The sequence below is a fragment of the Corythoichthys intestinalis genome, chromosome 15 (genome assembly GCF_030265065.1).
Source record: "Corythoichthys intestinalis isolate RoL2023-P3 chromosome 15, ASM3026506v1, whole genome shotgun sequence".
Taxonomy (NCBI): Eukaryota; Metazoa; Chordata; class Actinopteri; order Syngnathiformes; family Syngnathidae; genus Corythoichthys; species Corythoichthys intestinalis.
The window spans coordinates 46,537,780-46,563,396 of NC_080409.1; the positions used below are offsets into that span (position 1 = coordinate 46,537,780).

At 39.3% G+C, this 25,617-nt stretch overlaps 1 protein-coding gene across 2 annotated transcripts in view; it reads left to right on the plus strand.

Moving 5' to 3' along the window:
• The window catches only part of fancm (FA complementation group M), a 115,051-nt gene that overhangs the window by 61,179 nt on the left and 28,255 nt on the right, over nucleotides 1–25,617 (plus strand). The window contains exons 10-13 of one of the 2 annotated variants that reach the window (XM_057858961.1): nucleotides 1,631–1,837; nucleotides 5,605–5,845; nucleotides 5,936–6,087; nucleotides 10,650–10,814. In XM_057858961.1, coding sequence (XP_057714944.1) covers nucleotides 1,631–1,837; nucleotides 5,605–5,845; nucleotides 5,936–6,087; nucleotides 10,650–10,814 — 765 coding nt within the window. The remainder of the gene's footprint in view (nucleotides 1–1,630; nucleotides 1,838–5,604; nucleotides 5,846–5,935; nucleotides 6,088–10,649; nucleotides 10,815–25,617) is intronic. The other variant, XM_057858962.1, reaches the window with a different exon arrangement.

Genomic DNA, 25,617 nt, shown 5'->3' on the forward strand with positions numbered 1-25,617 from the left:
TCTGTCTCCATCCATGTACCCGTTTATAATGCGCACCATGATTTTACAAGTTGATTTTGGGGAAAAAAAGTCTGCGTTATGTTCGGGAAATTACGGTAAGTATTTAGTCAATACCAAAAGTTCATCTCAATACTTTGTTATGTACCCTTTGTTGGCAAAAACGGAGGCCAAACGTTTTCTGTAACTCTTCACAAGCTTTTCACACACTGTTGCTGGTATTTTGGCCCATTCCTCCATGCAGATATCCTCTAGAGCAGTGATGTCTTGGGGCTGTCGGTGGGCAACACAGACTTTCAACTCCCTCCACAGATTTTCTGGAGACTGGCTAGGCCACTCCAGGACCTTAAAATGCTTCTTACGAAGCCACTCTTTTGCTGCCCTGGCTGTGTGTTTGGGATCATGCTGAAAGACCCAGCCACGTCTCATCTTCAATGCCCTCGCTGATGGAAGCAGATTTTCACTCAAAATCTCTCGATACATGGCTCCATTCATTCTTTCCTTTACACAGATCAGTCATCCTGGTCCCTTTGCAGAAAAACAGCCCCAAAGCATGATGTTTCCACCCCCGTGCTTCACAGTGGGGATGGTGTTCTACGGATGCAATTCAATATTCTTTCGCCTCCAAACACGAGAACCTGTGTTTCGACCAAAAAGTTCTATTTTGGTTTCATCTGATCATAACACATTCTCCCAGTCCTCTTCTGGATCATCCAAATGCTTTCTAGTGAACCGCAGACAGGCCGGGACGTGCACTTTCTTCAGCAGGAGGACACGTCTGGCAGTGCAGGATTTGAGTCCCTGGCGGCGCATTGTGTTACTAAAAGTAGCATTTGTTACTGTGGTCCCAGCTCTCTGTCGGTCATTCACTAGGTCCCCCCATGTGGTTCTGGGATTTTTGCTCCCCGTTCTTGTTATCATTTTGACGCCACGGGGTGAGATCTTGCATGGAGCCCCAGATCGAGGGAGATTATCAGTGGTCTTGTATGTCTTCCATTTTCTAATAATTGCTCACACAGTTGATTTCTTTTACACCAAGCGTTTTACCTATTGTAGATTCAGTCTTCCCAGCCTGATGCAGGTCTACAATTTTGTCTCTGATGTCCTTAGACAGTTCTTTTGTCTTGGCCATAGTGGAGTTTGGAGTGTGACTGACTGAGGTTGTGGACAGGTGTCTTTTATACCGATAATGAGTTAAAACAGGTGCCATTAATACAGGTAACGAGTGGAGCCTCATTAGAAGTTAGACCTCTTTGACAGCCAGAAATCTTGCTTGTTTGTAGGTGACCAAATACTTATTTTCCACTCTAATTTGGAAATCAATTCTTTAAAAATCAAACAATGTGATTTTCTGTTTTTTTTCCACATTCTGTCTCTCATGGTTGAGGTTTACCCATCCTGACAATTACAGGCCTCTCCAATCTTGTCAAGTAGGAGAACTTGCACAATTGGTGGTTGACTAAATACTTATTTGCCCCACTGTATATAAGATGGTAATACTGAAGGATATTTTTTGAAATCGATTATTTTTGTTAATAAAGAAAAAATAACTAACCACATATTATTTAATATTTAACGTGTTTATTTTTTAACGTGCGATCAAAACAGAATTGTGTTGGTGTGTTACAAATAGGTGGTGAACAGGTTCCGTCAGGGTGGCTTTAACACGCTAGTGTCGACCTGCGTTGGAGAAGAGGGGCTGGACATCGGCGAGGTTGACCTTATCGTCTGCTTTGATGCGCAAAAGAATCCCATTCGTCTTGTGCAGCGCATGGGCCGAACTGGACGCAAGAGGAAAGGACGCATTGTGGTCATCCTGACCGAGGGACGGGAAGAGAGGGTGTGTATTTTGAATTGAAGTCGTCACTGTGTTCTTTACATTAATTGGCAAAATTTATGGAATCGCCGGACTCTGAGGATGTCCATGCAGTTGTTTAATTTTGTAGAAAAAAAAACACAACAAAGACATGACACAAAACTTAAATCATTTTGAATGGCAATTTTCTGGCCTTTAACTCATTCACTCCCAGCCATTTTCACCGGTGCAACCCCCTTCGCTCCGGCCGTTTTCCTGGATTTTGACTGATTTTGCAAGGCCCACAGAAAATTCTGTTCTTTTGCTTATAAACATGGAACCCACCAAAAGAAAGATTAGACTCTCTTCTTCCAGTAGGAAAAAAGTTAGTTCATATCTTTTTCCATTCTTTAGAAATCAGCATTAGAAAAAAGCTTAGTTTGAGCAATTTTCCAATTTCTGATGAAAAAACTGAGAAATTGAGCTTTTTGTGAAAGCATACATTTCAAACATAACTTTGACACAGCTATTTTTTGCTTTAGTTACATCCCAACATCTGAATAATGTTTTCCTTTTACAAAATAACATAAGCAACAAGACAAATAGTGCTTTTGATAGCAAAGTAACAATTTATTTACACATAACTAAACAATTGAACTGAGAGATGACGCTGTTGTGGCTGCGACAGCCGGGGTAAACTTTTCCCTCATCGCCGCCTGTCTCATAAAATAGGAGTTCGCCTGGGGAACTTGTGTTCCTGGGGAGAAATGGTTTGGCCGTATGCGTTTCTATGCGGGACACTGGAGGGTGGGGAGGACGCGAGCTCTGCTCAGCGAGCAGCACGGACTCAACGGCATCGTCCGTTGCACTGGTGGTCCCGGTGGTTCTGCTCAGTCGTCCAGCGCCTGGCATCCCGAGCGTCCTCCCGGTTGTTCTGCTCGGTCCATTTGGTCGTCTTCCGCCGGCGCCCCGGCCGTGCGGCTCGGCCGTTCGTTACGTTGAATCGGGTTGTGGCTTTTACCAAATGCGCTACTGCCATCTAGTGGCCAGTTTTATTGCTTTAAAATTGATTTCAGTGTTATGCTTTGGAGCTAAGTTGAATCAGAACCCAGAGATGTCTCTTGTGGAAAAAAAACGTAAAGACGTATAAATACGTCTTTCGGACACTAAAACAATTAAAAATAGAACATATTTATACGTTTTTGGGAGCAAATGAGTACAGTACAACGTAACTTTTCAACCTTTATAAAATATTTTCATAAAATTTGTCACGATATGGCGCTCGTGAGGAAAAGGGGCATGGAAAATGAATGAATGAATGAATGTCAACTGACAACTAGTTGAATGGCACCTCTGTTATATCTTGAGAGGGTCTTAACCGCTTTCACCGGCACAAATTAATTTTGAGGAGGGTGGCAGGAACCCTGCCGCACAAAAAAACTACAAATGTGCTGACTGCTTTATGGCATTCGCAACTTCTTAACATCAACTGATTTAGAGCCAAAGGTTAAACCCAGGGGTGAAAGTGGGCCAGGACGGTCAGGAACGCAGTTCCGGTATAAGATTCAGGGCCAGAACGCAGTTCCAGTATAAGATTCAGGGCCGGAATACTGTTCCTGTACATGGTGCTTTGATTCCGAAAATATGACAGCAACTGTCAAAACGTTATTTAAAAAATAAAAATGCTAAGCTGCCACACGTGCATTTCAGCTCCGAGAAGAAAACAATCTACCAACATCAGATTTACATACACAAGTGTTAACAACAAGCATAATAAAGTGCTTGTATAGCGTAATCCGTTTCCACCCATATTTAGTATTGATTTTATTCCACGGACGGCATGGAGGTTTCCCCAGCTGCTGCAGTTATCTGAATCCGACGATCATGTGTCACGTCAATGTGAGAATGCACGCAGCAAAGCAAAACAGCTGGACTCATTTATCCGTTCAATTGGCTGACATACTGACATGCGATCAGCAGAGATGGTTAGCTCTTATTGATTTAAATGTTCATGTTTTCTGGAACAGCAAAAAAAAAAAAAAAAAAAAAAGCTAAATGAATTGATGCAATAAAAAAAGGGCAATTCAACATAAAATGGATCAAATCTTTAAGAGCAACGAAAGTGTTGAGGAGGCTTATTTATCATATTTAGTTTTATTTACTCTGATGGAGGTTCGGAACCTCTTAGCTGTCAATGTGCACTTTGGACTTATATTTATTCATTTATGTTAGGCTAGTTATTAATTTCCTTATGATTTAAAAAAGTCAATGTTTGTGCAATCTTCAAAATATATTTCATTTTACTCTGCATAATATAAGTCATTTGTACTTATTTTTCTGAATGTCTGTTACTTTTATCTGTATTGTTTAAAAAAAAAAAAATTCAATTTTAATATAAATCCTATGTTCTTAAGTAGTTAAAATTGAGATTTGGCATTTAGAATGTGAGGAAATGAGGGAAAATAAAAATTAGAAGATGGAGGTTGGGGTTATTGCTGTTTTTGCCCCCCCCCCCCAAAAAATTTTTTTTTAAATTAATTTAATTAAATTTCTGGCTCCGTGGCAACCTTCACGTCAGGGGGATCCGGCAAGAAATTCTAGCCACTTTCACCCCTGGTAACCACCACCATATGGCTGAAAATACAGACAAGACTGAAAAAGCAGTTTCTGCTCTTGCACTCCTCTTTAAAGGAAACTGCTGTATTTTAAGCCAAAACAACTGTTGTATTTGATAGAACAATATATAGTATAGCAGATTTATGGCGCATTAACCCCCCGAACTTTTTTTAATTCGTCCGTTTTACCCTGGAAACCCCTGTTTATAGACGTCAGGCAACCTCTTTTGTTTCAACCCAGCCATAAAACGAAGGTAATTATTGATGTTTATTATCCATAATGTCTTTTTTAGCTTAGAATCATTAATAGATGCCTCATATTTCGTTTAAAAAAAAAAAAAAAAAAAAAGCGACTTAAAAAAATTATTCACTCACATATTTTAAGCTTTTGAACAAATTATGTCACAATGAAAAAAATGGCGTCTGTAAAAAAGTCACGGATATCTACCTCATAACTATCGCTTAATTTTTTTTTGTTACTTTCGCATTTTCTCCGATATGTCAGATGATAAATAATCCATCCAAACAAAAAAAATTTGAGAGAAAAAAAAAACGTTTAAAAGGGTAAATATATGAAAAAGAACATCTCGACCACTTATTGATATCTGCAATTTCTGCATCGCCACCCTTGTTATATTACCATGTTTCACCCATAAAATCCCCCAAAAATCCAGCTGTGGCCATTCACAGCTGTGTCTTGACACTCAGTGATACATGCTACATGGAGTTTTTGGATCGAAACAAGTATGCGATATTATCTCGTTAAAGTCATGGCGTCTGTAATTCTGTTCTCGCATGCTCTCACCTCCAGATATATATATTTTTAAATGACCTCCTGTTCAAAATTTTTCTTCCCCCAGAAAATTGAGATTTTAAGCTTTCCAATGATGTATCTATCACACATGCATATTGGACAATTTTGAAAGTTGGCTAAATTGGAACTTCAAGTCACCTGAGTGTTTTCCGCCATATCCATCACAAAGCTGCAGTATGCAGATGACAACGCTCTTGTAGCATTCTAATGGGAGGACCTTCAATGCATCCTGCCTGCCTTTCTAAATCTATGATTTTTTTCTACAAAATTAAACAACTGTAAGAACATCTTCATGAAACTGGTGATTCCATATTTTTTTCCTGGTACAGCGGTACAGCACCATGCAACATGACACCTGACCTAAAATTTGAACTACTTCTTAGACATACAACCAGAGTCAGAGCACCAAACGCAACCTGTTGAAGTCCATCATGGGCAACAAGAGTGGCTTCCACATGTACCCCAACAGTCCCCGCATGCTACCCGACGGTATAACTCCCACGCTGCATAAGATGCATATCACCTGTGGCCAGTTTGACCACAGGGAAGTTAGCAGACGGTCTTCAAGGGGTCGTCGTTCGCATACGCAGGGTCGGGCCTCACTCATCCACCCACAAAACCTTTGTAAGTGCTCATTAAAAGAGCTGAGATTTATCTGAAAAAGCTTCATTTTGCATCTCTGGTTGAGTGTTTTTTTGTTGTTGTTTTTGTCAGTTTGTCAGGAGGGCACTGCATCGGGAGAATTTTTGAGCAGCACAGAGTATTCTTTGTGGGCGTCCACGATGAAGCTGGAGGAAGATGAAGCTCAACCAACCTTGAGGCTATCATCACGCTTCATTTCCCTACCACATGATGGATCAGTTCAGGTCTCTTTCTCTTAGTTTCTCTTTACTTGGCAAAAAACTTGGTTTGATAAGTAAGAACAAACAAACTTTCTTATGGATCTAGTTTATCACGGACTAACTGCTGACTTTGGTTTATAAGCTGGTTTAGTCAGAGTAGTACTCCTGATTTTCAACAAACTGAAAATAACAGACTTACAATATACAGTGGGGAGAACAAGTATTTGATTCACTGCCGATTTTGCTGGTTTTCCCACTTGCAAAGCATGTAGAGGTCTGTAATTTGTATCATAAGTTCTCTTCAACTGAGTGACGGAATCTAATACAAAAAAAAAAAAGAAAATCACGCTGTATGATTTTTAAATAATAAATATGCATTTAATTGCATGAAATAAGTATTTTATACATCACAAAAATTGAACTTAATATTTGGTACAGAAACCTTTGTTTGCTATTACAAATACCAAACGTTTCCTGTAGTCCTTGACAAGGTTTGCACACACTGCAGCAGGGATTTTGGCCCACTCCTCCATGCAGATCTTCTCCAGAGCCTTCAGGTTTCGGGGCTGCTGCCGGGCAACACGGACTTTCAGCTCCCTCCATAGATTTTCTATCGGGTTCAGATCTGGTGACTGGCTAGGCCACTCCAGGACCTTAAGATGCTTCTTACGGAGCCACTCTTTAGTTGCCTTGGCTGTGTGCTTTGGGTCGTTGTCATGCTGGAAGACCCAGCCACGACCCCTCTTCAGGGCTCTCACTGAAGGAAGGAGGTTGTCAGCCAAGATCTGGCGATACATAGCCCCATCCACTCTCCCCTCAATACGGTGCAGTCGTCCTGTACCCTTGGCAGAGAAGCAGCCCCAAAAAATGATGTTTCCTCCTCCATGTTTCACAGTTGGGATGGTGTTCTTGGGGTTGTACTCATTCTTTTTTTTCCTCCAAACACGACGAGCCGAGTTTAGACCAAAAAGTTCAATTTTGGTCTCATCCGACCACTTGACCTTCTCCCATTGCTCCTCTGGATCATCCAGATGGTCAGTGTCAAACTTCATGCACTGGCTTCAGCAGCGGGACCTTGCGTGCGCTGTAGGATTTTAATCCATGACGGCGTAATGTGTTTCCGATGGTTTTCTTCGAGACTGTGGTTCCAGCTCTCTTCAGGTCATTGACCAGGTCCTGCCGTGTAGTTCTGGGCTGATCCCTCACCTTCCTCATGATCAGTGATGCCCCACGAGGTGAGATCTTGCATGGAGCCCCAGAACGAGGCAGATTGACCGTCAACTTGAACTTCTTCCATTTTCTAATAATCACTCCAACAGTTGTTACCTTCTTACCAAGCTGCTTGCTTATTTTCCTGTAGCCCATCCCTGCCTTGTGCAGTTCTATTATTTTATCCCTGATGTCCTTACACAGCTCTTTGGTCTTGGCCATTGTGGAGAGGATGTAGCTTGTTTGTTCGAGCATTTGAACAGGTGTCTTTTATACAGGTAACAAGTTCAAACAGGTGCAGTTACGTCCGGTAATGAGTGGAGAACAGGAGGGGTTCTTAAAAAAGAACTGAGAGCCGAAAGTTAAAATGACTAGTTGGTAATGTATCAAATACTTATTTCTGCAGTTAAATACAAATTTATTATTTAAAAATTATACAATGTGATTTTCTGGGTTTTTGTATTAGATTCTGTCCCTCACAGTTGAAGAGAAATTATGATACAAATTTCAGAGCTCTACATGGCTTGCAAGTGGGAAAACCAGCAAAATCAGCAGTGTATCAAATACTTGTTCTTCCCACTGCAAGTTAAAAGCGTAATACAGGTAGTCCCCGGGTTACGAACGAGTTCCGTTACGATGCTGGCGAGGTAACCCGATTTTCCGTGTAAATCGGAATTAACCCTTTAAATACCCCTAAATACCCCCCAAATCTAAAAAAAAAAAAAAAAAAAAAAAGACTATCAAGTATCAAGTTAACATATAGCAGTAAACAAATATACAAAAATAACAGTAAATAAAATACTCCAGTCCCCATTCTGTATCAGCAGCTTTAAACTACATTCAATTAATATAATGTTGTGAATCAACCGTTACAGTTGTTAAAATTGCTCCCGTTATTCCATAATTTCCCTTCTGTCTACTTTTGACATGTCAGCGTTTTAAAACTGTTTCATCATTTAAAGATAGATTCAAGACAAGATTTTGCTGATTAAGGAGTATTTTAGATTAAAAGTTAATTAGGTTCGCTACAAAAGAGCCTTCTAGAGAAGTCTACTGCTTTAAGATGGCGGCTGTTTACTAACGCCGGCAAGTCTGTCATTTCGCATCTCTGTTCAATAATACATGTTCTAACAACGCTGTCGTCTGTCATTTTGCATCTAGTTCTACATATATATCATATCTACTGTAGCCGTATGTTTGTAGCAACTAGCAACTGGGCGTTGTTTGTAGCGGCTGTCGGCCGCATTCAGGTATGATTGTTTTTTTTATCTAGCGGCATGAGTTGAACATGATATTTACTCTCGGTCCGTTCCTCATTGCGTCCCAAAGACCGCCCCAACTGTGTTTTACTTCCGCTTTACCTGGTATAATTCAATAATCGGAATTTGGATGTTTGTGAATCGTTCTCGACTCCTCCACGGCCGAATCGCAAATAATCTAAGAATCGGAAATTTCGCACGCCTCTAGTCTTGTTTTGTTGGAATGAAATCCTGCACCCATGGCGGCCCTATGTGGAATAGTTTGGAGACCACTGGTCAAGACTAAGGTGAACGCGCGAGTTCGGCCTTTTGGTCGGGTTGTTGGGTTCTGCGGGCCCGTGTTGTTGAAAATGCACTAGCGTGGTTCCGGAGGTTCGGCTGGCGTGATTCTGGCAATCTGGCTAAAAGCTCTGATACCTTCAATCACAAAACACAAAACAAAAGTCAACATTATTTAAAAAAAAAAAACATAAAAAACAAAACTGGAGACAAAATAGCAACAAGACTCCGGCGTTGTAAAGTCAAAATCACGTAAGTCGGCTACGTCGTAACCAGGGGACTACCTATAATATTGATATAGAATAAAGTATAATGAAATAATGAATTTTAAGTAAAGGTATTCATAAATATAAGTATCCAGAAAATATTGTAATCAAATGAAGTACCAAAATATGAGGGAAAGCGAAAATAAAAATTTGGTAATGCATTAATACTTGTTAAAACTTTTTTGTTATTATTCTCAGGGCATTGTCTCAACCACAAATAGACTGTTTCTGGTTTAATTGCATTAAATTTAATGACCTAAGATTGAAATGATAAAAAAGGATGGGAATATTCATTGAATATTGTCTTATTTTTATTTGATTGGTCCTCATGGGAAACTCAGTCTTCCTTAAGGCAAAACACTACCGCTTTTGTCCACCGGCATCGCTAAAATCGACCAAAACTGAAACCTGCCAAGTGTTGCTTTAATCCAGTACTTCTCAAATAGTGGGGCAGGCCCCCCTAGGGGGGCGCAGAGCGATGCTGGGGGTGGCGCATGTGACCTCGGGGAACATACATTTTTGCTGTACCAGAATAAAGTGTAATTGCACATCCACTCAGTGGGTGGCAGTGCCGCGATTGTTTTTTTTTTTCCAGTGTGTGTGCAGTATTTTTGAACCAAACGAGCACACAGCAAAGAGCACTGGAGATATGAACAGCTAAGACAAGGAAATATGACGAAGCGTACGAGCATTTAGCTTTGACTTTTAGTACAGTGAGAGAGGAGGAAAGACCAGTCTGCTTACTTTGTCTAAAAATGTTCGCAGCGGACAGCAGGATGCTTTTTTTTTTCCAGCAAATGACAAATATTGCAACAATCCTCCCGCTTTGTCAGTGTTACATCAGGAAACCAGCGAGCTCTGTTAGCATCATATAAGGTGGCATATTAAGTTACTCAGTGCGAAATAACCCCACACCATTGCAAAGGAGCTGATACTGCCTGCAGCAGAAATAAAAACTGTCCCTCTGTCCAATGACACTGTCGTTTTGTTCTATTAATTTTTGGTTTTCGGTCTAATTGTTTGACATATTGTCGTCACTAGTTAATGTTGCTCATCAATTTGAATTTATTATTATTTATTGATTTTATTAAATTTTGTTTTTCAGTATCAAACGGTCAAAAAATGTATCTTGAGTGTATTTTTACAGAATGGATTTTTTTTTTTTTACACTTTAATGTCAGTTCATCTACTGTACATTACTTTTTTCTTTGATATTAAAAAGAACACAATGTTATGCAGAGTTGTACTTATAATTATAAAAATTTTATATACAAATGATACTACAGTATATTTACAGTGGCGGCAGAGAGTTGGGGGGGCGCGGAACGTTTACGTCTTCCTGTGGGGGGCATAACAGAAAATAATTGAGAAGCACACTTTAATCATTGATACCTTTTTAAAACGATAACTTAATTCTTGGCATGAGCATATCGTTAATCTTCTGGGATGCAAAGTATCACGGTATCTCACCATTGTGATATTTTTTCACACCAAAAATCCTGTTCAAAAGACATTATATAGGTGTATCCAATGGTTTGTTTAGAACTAAACAAAATTGTTTTATCTTTAAAAGGACGACGTTCCCAATGGTGACGTTCCTGTCAGAGAGCTTTCTCTTTGGGAATGGAGGCACTGGCAACATCGAGCGCTTCCAACCCATATGGTTGATCACTCCCTGCGCTGCCAGCATTTCATTAAGGTGATGCAACTCATCGACAACATGCGTGAGGAAAACGAGGTGAGGTTTTGTCAAAAATACTCCTTCAAAGAGGGACACATTAGGTCTCTCGAATGTTTTATAAGTGATTCATTTGACATTGAAATGAAACAAAAATGATCTAAATTTCTGGTTCATCCCTTATACAAAACTAGCTTGTACAAGCTAGGGGGAAGCGGTTATGGGGTGCAGTTGTAATTTTTACAAAACACAAATTTTCTTGAGAAAGGAATCAGCTGAGGTCCATCGGAAGATAAGAATTTAATTTGGGTTAAGTGACTGCAGTCATTCTTTTGACCTGGAAGGCAAATTCTTGACATGACAAACAAGTTCAGCGGTTTGTCTACGTCATGATTTAGAGGATAACAATGATTCATTTATATCTTCTATTTGTTATTCTTGTTGTTTTCCACTCGAGCAAACAACTGCTTCTCTTTATGGATAATTAATTGCTTTGCTTTCCCTGATTTTTTTCATGGTCGGGCAGTCATGTTGAGAGTCTAAAAAACTCGGCAAGTGCGTCAGAGTTACTAAAAATGTGTCATGCGATGCAAAGTTGCTGTGTAATAAATTGAAAAACAAGCTATTTTCATCCTTCTGCTGTGAATTGGAATGAGTATATCACTAGTAAACGTCCAATCCGTTTGAAGTGGGAGGGATGGCAGCGAATGAACATTCGTTCATTCGCTGCCATCCCTCCCACTTCAAACGGATTGGACGTCTATGGCCGTAAGTGACAGCCAGTGCCAGGCAATGAGTTCATCTTGGGGCATTTCACGTCATTTCCTGTTGATTTTGGGTCACTTCCTTTTCCTTTAGGGGCATTTACAGGTCACTTCCTGTTGTTTTTGGGTTACTGAAAAGAAATGAAAAAGGAAATGAACCTTTTGGAATTTCTCACATTTCTGCAAAAAATCACCATCTAATGTGATCCAGTCTTTGTCAAAATCACACAAATGAAAAAACTGTCTGCTTTAACTAAAACCACTCAAACATTTATAGGTTCTTATATTTTAATGAGGACCGCATGCAAGCAATGACAGAATGGGGAAAAATAAGTAAGTGAACCCTCCGTCGAAGGAGACTTAAAGCACAATTGAAACCAATTTTTACCAAACAGTTTAAGTCAGGTGTGCGCCCAATCGCTGATGAGTGGTTTAAAGCTGCCCTGCCCACTATAAAACACACACCTGGTAAGAATTTTCTTGATGATGCACATAAGACAATGCTTCTGTCTTATGTGCATCATGGCTCGGTCAAAAGAGCTGTCTGAAGACCTGCGATCTTATTTTTCCCCTTTCTGTCATTGTTTGGCATACTATCCTCATTAAAATATGAAAACCTATAAATGTTTTGGTGGTTTTAGTTAAAGCAGACAGTTTTTTCATCTGTGTGATTTTGAGAAAGATCAGATCACATTTGATGGTGATTATATGCAGAAATGTGAAAAATTCCAAAAGGTTCAGATACTTTTTCATACCACTTCAATGACTTTAAAGCTTCTTCGCAACATTTTATTTTATTTTATTTTATTTTATTTTATTTTATTTTATTTTATACGCACACACCCAACTTTCTCTCAACACAGAAAGTCACCAGACAGAAAAAAACACCACAGGCTGTATTATGAAAATGTTTTTTAACAGGTGTTTACAATGGTGGAAGACTTTACAAAAGTAGGCTAATGGTAGAGAGGAACTAGTTAGCCGTCTTGGCATGCTAACTAGCCATGTTATCTGCCTTGTTCACAAGTTTAAGTATTTCTTTTACCATCGCTACACACTAAACATGCTGGAGTAACCTCTCGTAACTTGTGGAAAACGTTCATGACAGCGTTTCCTTACCCTAAATTTTGTGTTAAGTGGTGGATGATGGTCACATCAATGTGAAGTCATGTTGGAAGTGTTGCTTCCCCTGGCAACCACCCTCCGCAAGCATGTCAGCTGTCCTTCCTCCTCGCCGCGGCCGTCTGTTTCTTTTTCGGCAGCCGAAGTACTCCCATACTCACGACTTTCTTTTTTTGAGGGGGGAAAAGCTCAGGTGTATTTTCGCCACCTTTAGCCATAGTGTCTACAGCACAGCGACAGAGCAGTGTCACCAACACAGCAACAACTGGAGGGGTAGGAATGAGCACTGCCGCCCTAAGCCATTTCTCGCTGCATTTTTGCGACATAAAATATAGCTAATACCGTACTACAGTAAGACGGAAAATCTTAGTGGTTTTGAAACTGTGATGTTTTCATACCACGGTAACCTTTGAAACCCGTAACCGGCACATGCCAACCACCAAGTATAGCCAGGCTATCCGTATAATAATCGGATACAAAGAAAGTGATGGACGGAGCGTGCCATCGCCATTCTGTATTACGGTATTGTAAACATCGGAGGTGAATTGTACAGACGCGGCTATTCTGCTCCTCTTTTTACAACTGAAAGAGCTTGTAAATTTTATGCTTGAATATGTCTGGAGAAGACATCGAACAACGCCGAAAAACTACGATGACGTCACAATCAAGGCTGCTCCTTCTTGGTTGGGTTTAGTCTGCACAATTGCAGGTGTCTCTTGCAGGAGCGTGGCTTCACCTTAAATGTACCATATTTTTTGGACTAAAAGTCGCACCTGAGTATAAGTCGCACCAGCCATAAAATGCCCAACGAAGAGAAAAAAAAATATGTCGCATTTTGGGGGGAAATTTGTTTGATAAAATCCAACACATAGAACAGATATGTCATCTTGAAAGGCAATTTAATATAAAAATACAATAGAGAACAACATGCTGAATAAATGTACAGTGTACAGTGCATGAGCAACGAAATGCGAATATACTGTCCTCACCAGAACGCTACGGCTCGGTCCTGGCTATACAGCGAACTCCCAAATGACGATGCTGGACGTCCGTATAATTTAGTGAATCAATTTGGTCCTCGATACCAAACAGGTTTGCATCAACGTAAATAAATGATAATTAGGTGCTCTTACAGCACTGACATAAACGGTTAGCATGCGTTCGCTAGCATTAGCACATCGTTCAAACAACCACACAACTGGCTCTAAGTGTTTGATCGCAGGTGGAAAACACAACAACAACAGAAAAGATGATACACACAGGCGTTGCCTCTGTAGAGATATTTTAAAAGCATAAACAATGAACTTAGGTTCGCAGCCGTGTTTCTCTCTCGCTGACTCGCCCATTCACTCACAGCTACGTAGCTGTCCGTCTTCTTCTGGCGTGTGAGTGCTCTTCTTCACGTAAACAAGTGCGAGTGCACCCCCACGTGGGCGTGAAAGTGCCACAAACTAAAAGCATGCATTTCAATATAAAAAAGTCAATAATACAATTGAACACACTTTGCCAAAGGCAGAACGCGAACGTGGCCATAGCTATTAAGAGTTATTCAGATAACTATAGCATAAAGAACATGCTAACAAGTTTACCAAACCATCAGTGTCACTCCAAAACACCAAAATAACATGTGAAATGATATCGTAATGTGTTAATAATTTCACACATGAGTCACTCTTGAGTATAAGTCGCACCCCCAGCCAAAATATGAAAAATCCCGCGACTTATTGTCCAAAAAATACGGTAGTGCGGACAGGTATAAAATTTTGTCCGAATTACAAGGCCAAGAAATTATCGTTCCTAGTATAGACGTGGCTTCAACATGAATCGGCCTTGTCCTGACATCCCACATCAGATGGTAATTTAATCACAGGGCTACTTTGTTACTCACCACCTGATGTTTGTTTGAACAAGCTAAGTATCTCCAATTGCGCCTGCATATCAGAAGATTGGCCCATTGATAAGAAGGCTGCATGGGTCCAAATCCCTTAATTTGGGTCAGAGATTATGGTATTGGCTTTTGTTTTCCCATCATGAGTCTTGGCTGAAGAAGGGTTGGAAGCGAGGTAACACACCTGTCAAAACATAATAGGAAGGGGTGTCCAATGATCTGGTTCACCTATATTTTGGTCATTAGTTTGATGGAAAAACTGTAAAGTTACAAAGTCTTGAATTGTGACGTTTGAGGGATTTTAGAAAATGGAGATTTTCCAGTTCATTGGAATGCTAATGCAACGCTAGTATCTAATTCATGTGCTTCTCTTCTAACCATGTCTGTGAGGTGATCTTTGCTAAACAATCCAAGAACTACAGGGTGACCCAAAAAAATTGTTAACAATCCAATAAAACCCAGAGTGAGGAAAGAAGAAATATTTTATTTATAGTACAGTGGTATAGTACAGTGGTACCCCGAAATGAATGGGTCCTGAAAGTAGTTTCGTAAACTGAAAATTCCATAAGTAGAGACAGAGGTTGTGCTAGACTTTTTCGTTGTCTGTCATTTTGACTGACAGGGTCATAAAAATCCGGTCATAATCTATTTTTACCCGTCACTTAAATTTTTAAAATGATGATAATGACATTGTGGTGACCCTTTGTTTGGCATAATTCACCTTCCGTACTAGCGTGTCCATTTGGCCAAGCGCGTTACCGGTGTAGGTTCAAGCGCCTACACCGGCTACGACAGTCACATGACAGAGACACTTAAGAGCCGCGCGCGGTCCCCTCACTATCCACTCGCTCTCGCTATATGATTGGCCGAAGAGTCGAAATGCTCTCCCGTGAAATGCCTGTTTAAAAATGTTCCCGTTGTTACTTCTTGCGTTCGCTTATAAGTGCCCATTTAAAAAGGAAAAGCGATGGATGATACTACACACAGAGCGTATTATTAACAAATGTTAAAAGTTTTATAATCCTATAGCGGGAATAAGAAACGTCACTGACAAGCGCAGGCCCCCGCGAGTGGATAGTGAGGGGAATAGGATAGTGCGCCTACAGCTAACAAGACTCTTAACATTGCATACCGCTTCAACATATTCAATAGTATTTAGTTTTCATTCATTTTAAATTAATATTCTGTCCGAACAAGCTTAACAGAGAATTAGGGCTGTCCCAAACGACTAATTTTCTCCCGATTAGTCAGCCGACTATTTTTACGATTAGTCGACTAATCTAATAATTTTTTAAAAATTTATTTTTATTTTTATTTTTTTTCTAATTTAGCAATGAAATTTTTGTTGACGCTTATCAATTCACAAAAAACACTGGAACACTTAAATTATTTATTAAAGTACAAATAAACACGTAAATAACAATAATTAATCACAAATAAACAATGAGTTCAAATGCTAATAGAATTAACTAGTGTAGCATCCCGATTGAAAAGATGGTCTCTTAAACTGATGGTTTACAACTTTTATTCCATCCTTGACGTAATCACACTGTAAAAGCTACGGTGCACACAAATAAAACAACACAATTAGAAATTAACGAAAACTTTTCACCTTTTTCCTTTTAAACCTTATTTATATATCAGTGAATTGCCTATATGAATTGCCTTTACCTTAATTTATTACCTTATTATTGACAATCTCTCCCTTAAGGGCGATCACTGTATATACTGTATATATTTATGACCTTTTAACCTTATATAATTTTCTATACCATAAAATAAACCATAACATAAAATAAACCTTTCAGTTAGCATTAAGAACAATACTAATAGCACTTATAGGCCCATTGTCAATGAAACATTATTATTTAGTAAGGCGACAGCACCCTCTGGTGTACAAAAAATGAAAAAACAAAAAAAATTTACAAACTGGGTTACGGCGCTTAAGGTGTTTATTCACGGTTGACGTGCAGCCAAGCTTGGCATTGAAGAGACAGGACGGAAGAGTGTACGCTCCTTTGTTTCTTTGAAATAAGTCAATGTTTTGGACACTCTGGTGCGCTTTTTTGGCTTTGTGCCGCTTGCATACAGAGCATCCGACATTCTGAACTTTCCGCGCATATATTTTTTTAACCCTTCATTAACCGTCGACGGGATGTTGTGCTCGTCGACGGATTTACGTCATCGATGACGTCGACTATGTCGACTAGTCGGGACAGCTCTACAGAGAATCCACACCGTGCCATCACACATCAAGCAGATGAATATGTAACTTTTTCTCCGCAGTGACAAAAACAGCTGACTGTGGCCCCAGTAGGTAGGTAGCCTACGATATGTAGCATATGGAACAATGAAATTAACAGTTCAGCTGCTGTGGCCTGTAGTCTCACACTTTCCTCCTGGTGCGCATGGACTTGAATTGCGTGCCCGCTTGTGCAGTCCCTGTTTTTTCACCTCTTTTATCAACACCATCGTCGTTTTGGGGCTTTTTGAAGAAACTTCGGACACTCAGTTGCCTTGACATTTTTTCAGAGTAAGGCCAACGACGTCATGCATCAAGAGAGACAATAGCTAATTAATATGCTCACTCGCCACCCTGTGGTGTGGGGTGTGAATTGCAACCGGTCAAAATGACGGATGGACTTCAGTTTTTTCCGTCACCGTTTTAAAAAATCGGTCAACGACGGAAAATATTCGGTTAACGCGACCCCTGAGTAGAGATGCGTTTTTCATGTTCCAAGACCCCAAAATTCAGAAATAAATCTTTTTTTTTGTAAAGAATAAAAATGCATCAAAACATGTATCAAATACATGTTACAATAAAATTATTTCCAGGGGTGAAAGTGGCTAGAATTTCTTGCCAGAACTCACTGACATAAAGGTCGCCATGGAGCCAGAATTATTATTGTTATTTTTTTGTTTTGTTTTGAGGGTTTTTTTGGGGGGGGGGGGGGCAAACCTCATAAAACTTCTTTTGGTAGATATTCATATAACACAAAATAAAATACAACAGGTTTTACACATGCATTGGGCTACTGTATTACACTTACTGTAACAACATATATGAGAAACTGATTTTCCTTCAAAATTGTATTTTTTCAATGATGTGCAACATATATATATGCTGGGCAAAACTATTGGCACCCCTGCAATTCTGTCAGATAATGCTCAATTTCTCCCAGAAAATGATTGCAATTACAAATGCTTTGGTCATAATATCTTCATTTATTTTACTTGCAATTAAAAAACACAAAAGAAAATGGGGGGGAAAAATAAATCATGATCATTTTACACAAAACTCCAAAAATGGGCCAGACAAAAGCATTGGCACCCTTTGAAAAATCATTGGATGCTTTTCTAATTTGTGTATTTAACAGCACCTGTTACTTACCTGTGGCACATAACAGGTGGTGGCAATAACTAAATCACACTTGCAGCCAGTTAAAATTGATTAAAGTGGACTCAACCTGTGTCCTTGTGTGTACCACACTGAGCATGGAGAAAAGAAAGAAGACCAAAGAACTGTCTGAGGACTTTAGAAGCAAAATTGTGAGGAAGCATGGGCAATCACAAGGCTACAAGTCCATCTCCAAAGACTTGAATGTTCCTGTGTCTGCTGTGTGCAGTGTCATCAATAAGTGTAAAGCCCATGGCACTGTGGCTAACCTCCCTAGATGTGGACCTAAAAGAAAAATTGACGAGAGATTTCAACGAAAGATTGTGTGCATTGTCGATAAAGAACCTCGACTAACATCCAAACAAGTTCAAGCTGTCCTGCAGTACGAGGGTACATCAGTGTCAACTCATACTATCCGTCGGCATCTGAATGAAAAGGGACTCTATGGTAGGATAACCAGGAAGACCCCACTTCTGACCCAGAGACATAAAACAGCCAGGCTGGAGTTGGCCAAAACTTACCTGAGAAAGCCAAAAACGTTTTGGAAGAATGTTCTCTGGTCAGATGAGACAGAAGTAGAGCTTTTTGGGAAAAGGCATCAACATAGAGTTTACAGGAAAAAATGCGAGGCCTTCAAAGAAAAGAACACGGTCCTCACAGTCAAGCATGGAGGAGGTTCCCTGATGTTTTGGGGTTGCTTTGCTACCTCTGGCACTGGACTGCTTAACCGTGTTCATGGCATTATGAAGTCTGAAGACTACCAACCAATTTTGCAGCATAATTTAGTGCCCAGTGTGAGAAAGCTGGGTCTCCCTCAAGGTCATGGGTGTTCTAGCAGGACAATGACCCAAAACACACTTCCAAAAGCACTAGAAAATGGTTTGAGAGAAAGAACTGGAGAATTCTAAAGTGGCCAGCAATGAGTCAAAACCTGAATCCCATAGAACACCTATGGAGAGATCTGAAAATCGCAGTTTGGAGAAGGCACCTTTCAAATCTCAGAGACTTGGATCAGTTGGCCAAAGAAGAATGATCTAAAATTCCAGCAGAGCATTGTAAGAAACCCATTGATGGATACCGGAAGCAATTGTTCGCAGTTATTTTGTCTAAATGTTATGCTAGCAAGTATTAGGCTGAGGGTGCCAATAGTTTTGTCCGGCCCATTTTTGGAGTCTTGTGTAAAATGATAATGATTTTTTTTTTTTTTTATCCTCTTTTGTGTTTTTATCATTGCAAGCGAAATAAATGAAAATATTACTACCAAAGCAATTGTAATTGCAATCATTTTCTGGGAGAAATTGAGCATTATCCGACAGAATTGCAGGAGTGCCAATATTTTTGGCCAAGACTGTGAGTTTGTGTTGATCTGCAATTATTATATAGTATATTTATTAGGGCTGCAGCTATCGATTATTTTAGTCGTCGATTATTCTATCAACTAGTTAGTTCGAGTAATCGGATTACGAACATTGAATGCGTTGCAGAATCAATTTTAGGATTGCACTTTTCAAAGAGCATTAAATGTGAACACAAAATACAATTCCTGAGTGTTTCTTCAAACTATGCAGAATTGCACTTGCATTTAAGAATAAATTAAAATACCTGAGTTTAGCCTTAAACGGTATTTAGAAACTTAATAAATGAGGATCTCAGTACAACAAAAGAACAATTGGCTATCTTGCACAGCAAAAGTCCGCTAGCTTAAATGCTATAAAATGCTAAAAATTTTTTCAATACTCTTTACAAGTTGTTCAAACATGTTCCTACGAAAAAAAACAGCTAATATACTCATAAACTAAATTACGAATACATAAAATAACATATTAGCTTATTTTGGTTTTAACAAGGAGCAGCTGGATTCAGCCATGTTGAATGAGTTACGTCGTTTGCACTTTTGCCACTAGAGGGCAGTGTATCCACTAGAGGCGTGCGAAATTTCTGATTCTTAGATTATTCGTGATTCGGCCGTGGAAGATTCGAGAACGATTCACAAATATCCAAATTCCGATTATTGAATTATACCTGGTAAAGCAGAAGTAAAACACAGTCAGCGCGATCTTTGGGACGCAATGAGGAACGGACCGAGAGTAAATATCATGTTCAACTCATGCCGCTAGATAAAAAAACAATCATACCTGAATGCGGCCGACAGCCGCTACAAACAACGCCCAGTTGCTAGTTGCTACAAACATACGGCTACAGTAGATATCATATATATGTAGAACTAGATGCAAAATGACAGGCGACGTCGCTGTTAGAACATGTATTATTGAACAGAGATGTGAAATGACAGACTTTCCGGTGTAAGTAAACAGCCGCCATCTTAAAGCAGTAGACCTCTCTAGAAGGTTCTGTTGTAGCGAACCTAATTAACTTTTTATCTAAAATACTCCTAAATCGGCAGAATCTTGTCTTGAATCTATCTTTAAATGATGAAATAGTTTTAAAACTTTGACAAAAGTAGACAGAAGGGAAATTATGGAATAACGGGAGCAATTTTAACAACTGTAACAGTTGATTCACAACATTAAATAAATTGAATGTAGTTTAAAGCTGCTGATTCAGAATGGGGACTGGAGTTTTTTATTTACTGTTATTTTTGTATATATGTTTACTGTTATATGTTAACTTGATACTGAAATAGTAGTTTGGTTTAGCCTGAGAGGATTTTCGAACAATTTTGGAACTAATGTACAAAACATAAAAAATTAAAAAATAAAAGGAGGGGGGGTGCATCAATAATCGTTTTATAATCGAGTCGGAGCCTCTGAATCGTAATCGAATCGTTAGGTGCCCAAAGATTCCCAGCTCTAGTATCCACCCAAAGCAATGAAACTAAATGCAAATACTTTCAAAACAAAATAGTATAACACCACTGAAATGAATATTCAAAGCACTACCATTTGATTCAAAGCTTTTCTCTAATCAAAATACTCGAGTTAATTGATTAATCGTTGCAGCACCAGTATTTATTCAAGCACTTGAAGGCTCACAATTCAACATCCTTCCATGTTTGTAGCTATTTGTTTTCCATTTCGCGCGTCGTATCCTCTGCTAGGATATCTTAAATTGTGGCTTACTTCCATAGTTGGATTTTGCAGAAGCCTCCCGACCTATTGCTCCAGAAACACGGGCGCTCGTACGAAACTTTATTTTCCCTGTTTAAATCCCACTGACACACTTTCGCTCCCTCCTTTTCTGAAAGCCTATGGAGGTTGTTTTTCCAGTCATTTGAAGACTGTTTCTGTCTGGTCGGGCCAAGACGCAAAGCGCACGCTGTGTTTTCCACAGCTTGCTGTCACGCTGCTCTTTGTGATGAGGAAATGCAGGCCAGGCAGACAGACGGGCCTCCGTACCGGTGATTATGCAATCCTCTGAAGTGTTACATAAATCCAGGAAGCTAAATCTGGGTCAGGTTGTGATGACCTAGATGGGGATTGAAAAGAGCAGGAGACCGCGAAAACAGATATCGAACTACTAAACTCTGTATTTTGAGAGAATGACACGATAAGAGAGAAGTTTTGATATGGTGCAAAAAACAACTGTAACGCTTAGAGCCGTTAAAATTGTCCTCAAATCTTCGGTTGTTAGCATGAAAATACTAGCTAATTAAATGAAAATACAGTTTAAATTAGGGCTGTCAAATTTATCGCGTTAACGGGCGGTATTTAATTTTCTTAATTAGTCACGTTAAAATTAGGGCTGTCAAAATTATCTTGTTAACGGGCGGTAATTATTTTTTTAAATTAATCACGTGAAAATATTTGACGCAATTAACGCACATGCCCCACTCAAACAGATTAAAATGACAGCAAAGGGTCATGTGCACTTGTTACTTGTGTTTTTTGGAGTTTTGTCGCCCTCTGCTGGTGCTTGGGTGCGACTGATTTTATGACCATGAGAATTGTGTAATTGTTGCCATCAACAATGGCGACCTACTAGTTTATTTTTTTGATTGAAAATTTTACAAATTTATTAAAACGAAAACATTAAGAGGGGTTTTAATGTAAACTTAATATAAATATAATATGTAATATATAATACATAATATAATAAAATATAAAATAATATATTATCTATATATAATATAAATATAATATCTAAAAATATCTAAAATTTCTATAACTTGTACTAACATTTATCTTTTAGTCTTTCTATCCATGGATTGCTTTCACAGAATGTTAATGTTAATGCCATCTTGTTGATTTATTGTTATAATAAACTAATTGAGTACTTATGTACAGTATGTTGAATGTATGTGTCCATCTTGTGTCTTATCTTTCCATTCCAACAATAATTTACAGAAAAATATGGCATATTTTAGAGATGGTCTGAATTGCGATTAATTACTATTAATTAATTTTTAAGCTGTGATTAACTCGATTAAAAATTTGAATCGTTTGACAGCCCTAGTTTAAATACTTTACGCAATTAACGCATGCGCGGAACGATCCACTCTCGCAATGCCGCAAACAGCCGATAATGGCGCCATTTTACTTATATACAGAGCTAAGTGGCATAGATACAAACATTCATTGGGGACGTGCTGTTAATTGCCAAAAGCTTTGATATCTTTCCCACAGCAACAATAGTTATCGAGGGAAGCGACGTGGTGAACAGTAACAGGCGTTGATTTTTTTCTTAACACCCTGTAATGTCCGAAACGCAGAGAAGATATAGCATTTGCTGTCACCACACACAGTCATGGTTGCAGCACTTCCCATCATGCATTTGGGCAGAACAGTTAAGTCGCTACAGTATCATTTACTGAAAGCTCAACAAATACACTAGATGGCAATATTTAGTCACAATATACAAACTCACATTTATCCTTTAAGAATTACAAGTCCCTTTCACAGAAATAATGTTAATGCCATCTTGTGGATTTATTGTTATAATAAACAAATACAGTACTTATGTACAGTATGTTGAATGTAAATATCCGTCTTTCTATTCCAACAATAATTTACAGAAAAATATGGCATATCTTAGAGATGGTTTGAATTGCGATTAATTACGATTAATTAATTTTTAAGCTGTGATTAACTCGATTAAAAATTTTAATCGTTTAAATACAACATTTTACACCAAGTGGTTGCGTTCTGTAACTTTGTTAATGAATATACTGTGCTTAAAGGGATCTACGGATAGAAAGACCTGTAGTTCTTAAATGATAATAATCACATAATTATGAGTTCAAATAATTTGAAATGTGAATGCTCTGGTTTAAGTGCCATTAACGGTAGACATCCAATCCAGTTAAAATGAATTGGATGTCTAGAGCCGTCAATGGCAGTCAGTGAGCTAATGTGGACAATAATCTAATAGAAGATTTTGGTAGCAAATTGTTGGTTCCTTTTCATTTGTTTTATTTTTTTTAAACAGTGACACCTTTTTAAAACGATATATTGATTCTTGGCGGTAGCATATCGATAACCTTTTCGGCTATAGCAACTTTTCGATATATTGTCACACTCCTAGCTCCAATGATTCATCTAGTAGTAGTATTATTCAAGGTGAAGGTGCGGTAAGTGCCATATGGTATGCGGAGTGGTTGGCCTAATAATGCCGCACATACTTGAAAGAGTTACACAACCATCAGAAAGCATCTGCCTATAAAATCGGCTCAATGGGCAAAGATTCAAACTTTTGTGCTTGAATGTTCAACTTGTTAGAGGATGGGCATTACAAAAGCACCACTAATACCTCTGTACAATTGCTCTGTGTCTGTAAATTACGTCTTAATTTGATGCCAATGGAAGAACCCTCAAGGTACATTGTTTTGTCCGAAAGCCAAAAATACTTGTTGTATGCAGAGCACAGGCTACAGTTGTTATTTTTTTTAATGCATTTATTCAGTACGATAGGGGAAAATTACTCCATAATGGTCAAAACTGCCGACTTGTTAAACCTCCTGAAAGGTATTTTATGCCACCGGAGTTTGTCAGGCTTTTGTCATTTCCCTGCCCCGGCTACGGAGAGGGAGGAAAGAGCGTAAACAAAACAGGAGGCGTGACAGCTATGCGACATGCTAACCGAGCGGCTTTTCCAAGTGTTTTTCTCGTCTTTTGTTAACAAAAGGTCACACAAAACTACCCAGACTCATGACACACACAGTGCCGAGGTTGATTGTCTTCACCGATCGGCCAGCCCCCTGCGGCGAGCAAGTGTCGGCTCGTCGTTCTGTGCGGCTCCAGCAGGCAGGCAGTGCTCGTCGCTGGTGTTATGCCAAATTTTGCAACCTTATAATAGTTTATTCCCAAAGCTTTTGTGGCGGTGAATAAGCCCTCTTTTACATTCAGTTGGACTCTTAAAGTGCATGTGACACGAAAAAGCATGTTTATTTCATAATACACGCGGTATTTTATGCTCCTGAGTGATATGGACCGCTTGGATGTGTGTGGAAGCGATCGCTATATTTATTTAGTTTTTTTTTTAATCCCGTGGCATGAAAATGAGTGACTTCCGGTTTCGCTCTTGCATTGAGGAGGAGGGCGCTGTGACGTGTACGGGTGAAGGCGTCCTCTTCACTAAACAGCCGTGCTGTTGTATATGAGGACTAAGGATTCAGCTGATTTTGCGGATTAATATGTTTATTTTTTGCATCACACCAGCCAAACGGCTGCAGAAAAATCTTGCTTTATGAGGGAGAGGCGTGTGCGCCTTTTTGGAGTTTCAAAAGGTTCCCATTCACCGTGGATATTGGCCAAAACAAGCCCTACTACTGTGGGACCATTGGACTTACGAGGAAGTGAGTAAACATACAGCGATTACAAAGTAAACACTACAAACTTTCTTTAAATAAAGGACTACTTACATTTGATCATTGATAGGCATATAAAAAGCTATCCTCATGCACATTAGCTGCACGTTAGCTGCACAACAACTGCAGCCGCCCTCCTCCGGGGAACGAACTGTAAATTGCTCTCCACCGGGCGGTTTGCCGATCCGCAGAGGCAATCGACAACCCAGTCGTCATGTCAAATAATCCTGGCTAGTTATGTGCGATTTTCTGCTTCGAAGACTTTGAAACATCACTCGGTTTGGGTTAGCATGTCGGCTAGCTGTCACGCCTCTTGGTTTGTTTACATTCTCCGAAGCCGGGGAAGGGAAATGACATATGTCCGATTTAATTGTCATAAAATATCGTTCGGGAGGTGCGACAGTAAAGGTGAAGTCGACAGTTTTGACCATTATGGAGTAATTTTGCCATGTCGTCCTGAATAATTACATTTTTATTATTTCGTATTCCATTTAGCACAGGACTGTTATTTGTCATGACCATGCCATTTATTTAGCAATTGGGGAAAATACTTGGATAAAAAGAATATCCTGTAAAAATATTGAAGTAAAGAGACAGAAACAATTATATTTTGCAGCTCTCTCCGTCGCGTTTTCCTCATTGTGAATAGTTCCCCCTCGATGGGCTGACTGGTCCTTCTCAAGCCATTTATTTAGCTTTTGGGGAAAAAAATATTTGGATAAAAAGAATATCCTGTAAAAATATTGGAGTAGAGAGACTGAAACAGTGACATTTTGCGGCTCTCTTCGTCGTGTTTTCCTCGTTCTGAATAATTCCCCCTCAATGGGCTGAATAGTAAAACCGATGAGCCCAGTCTACCGCTGACGTCATCCACCTTTTCGGGACGCTAGAGCCCTATAATGGCAAGCGTGGCTAACCGGCAGATTAAA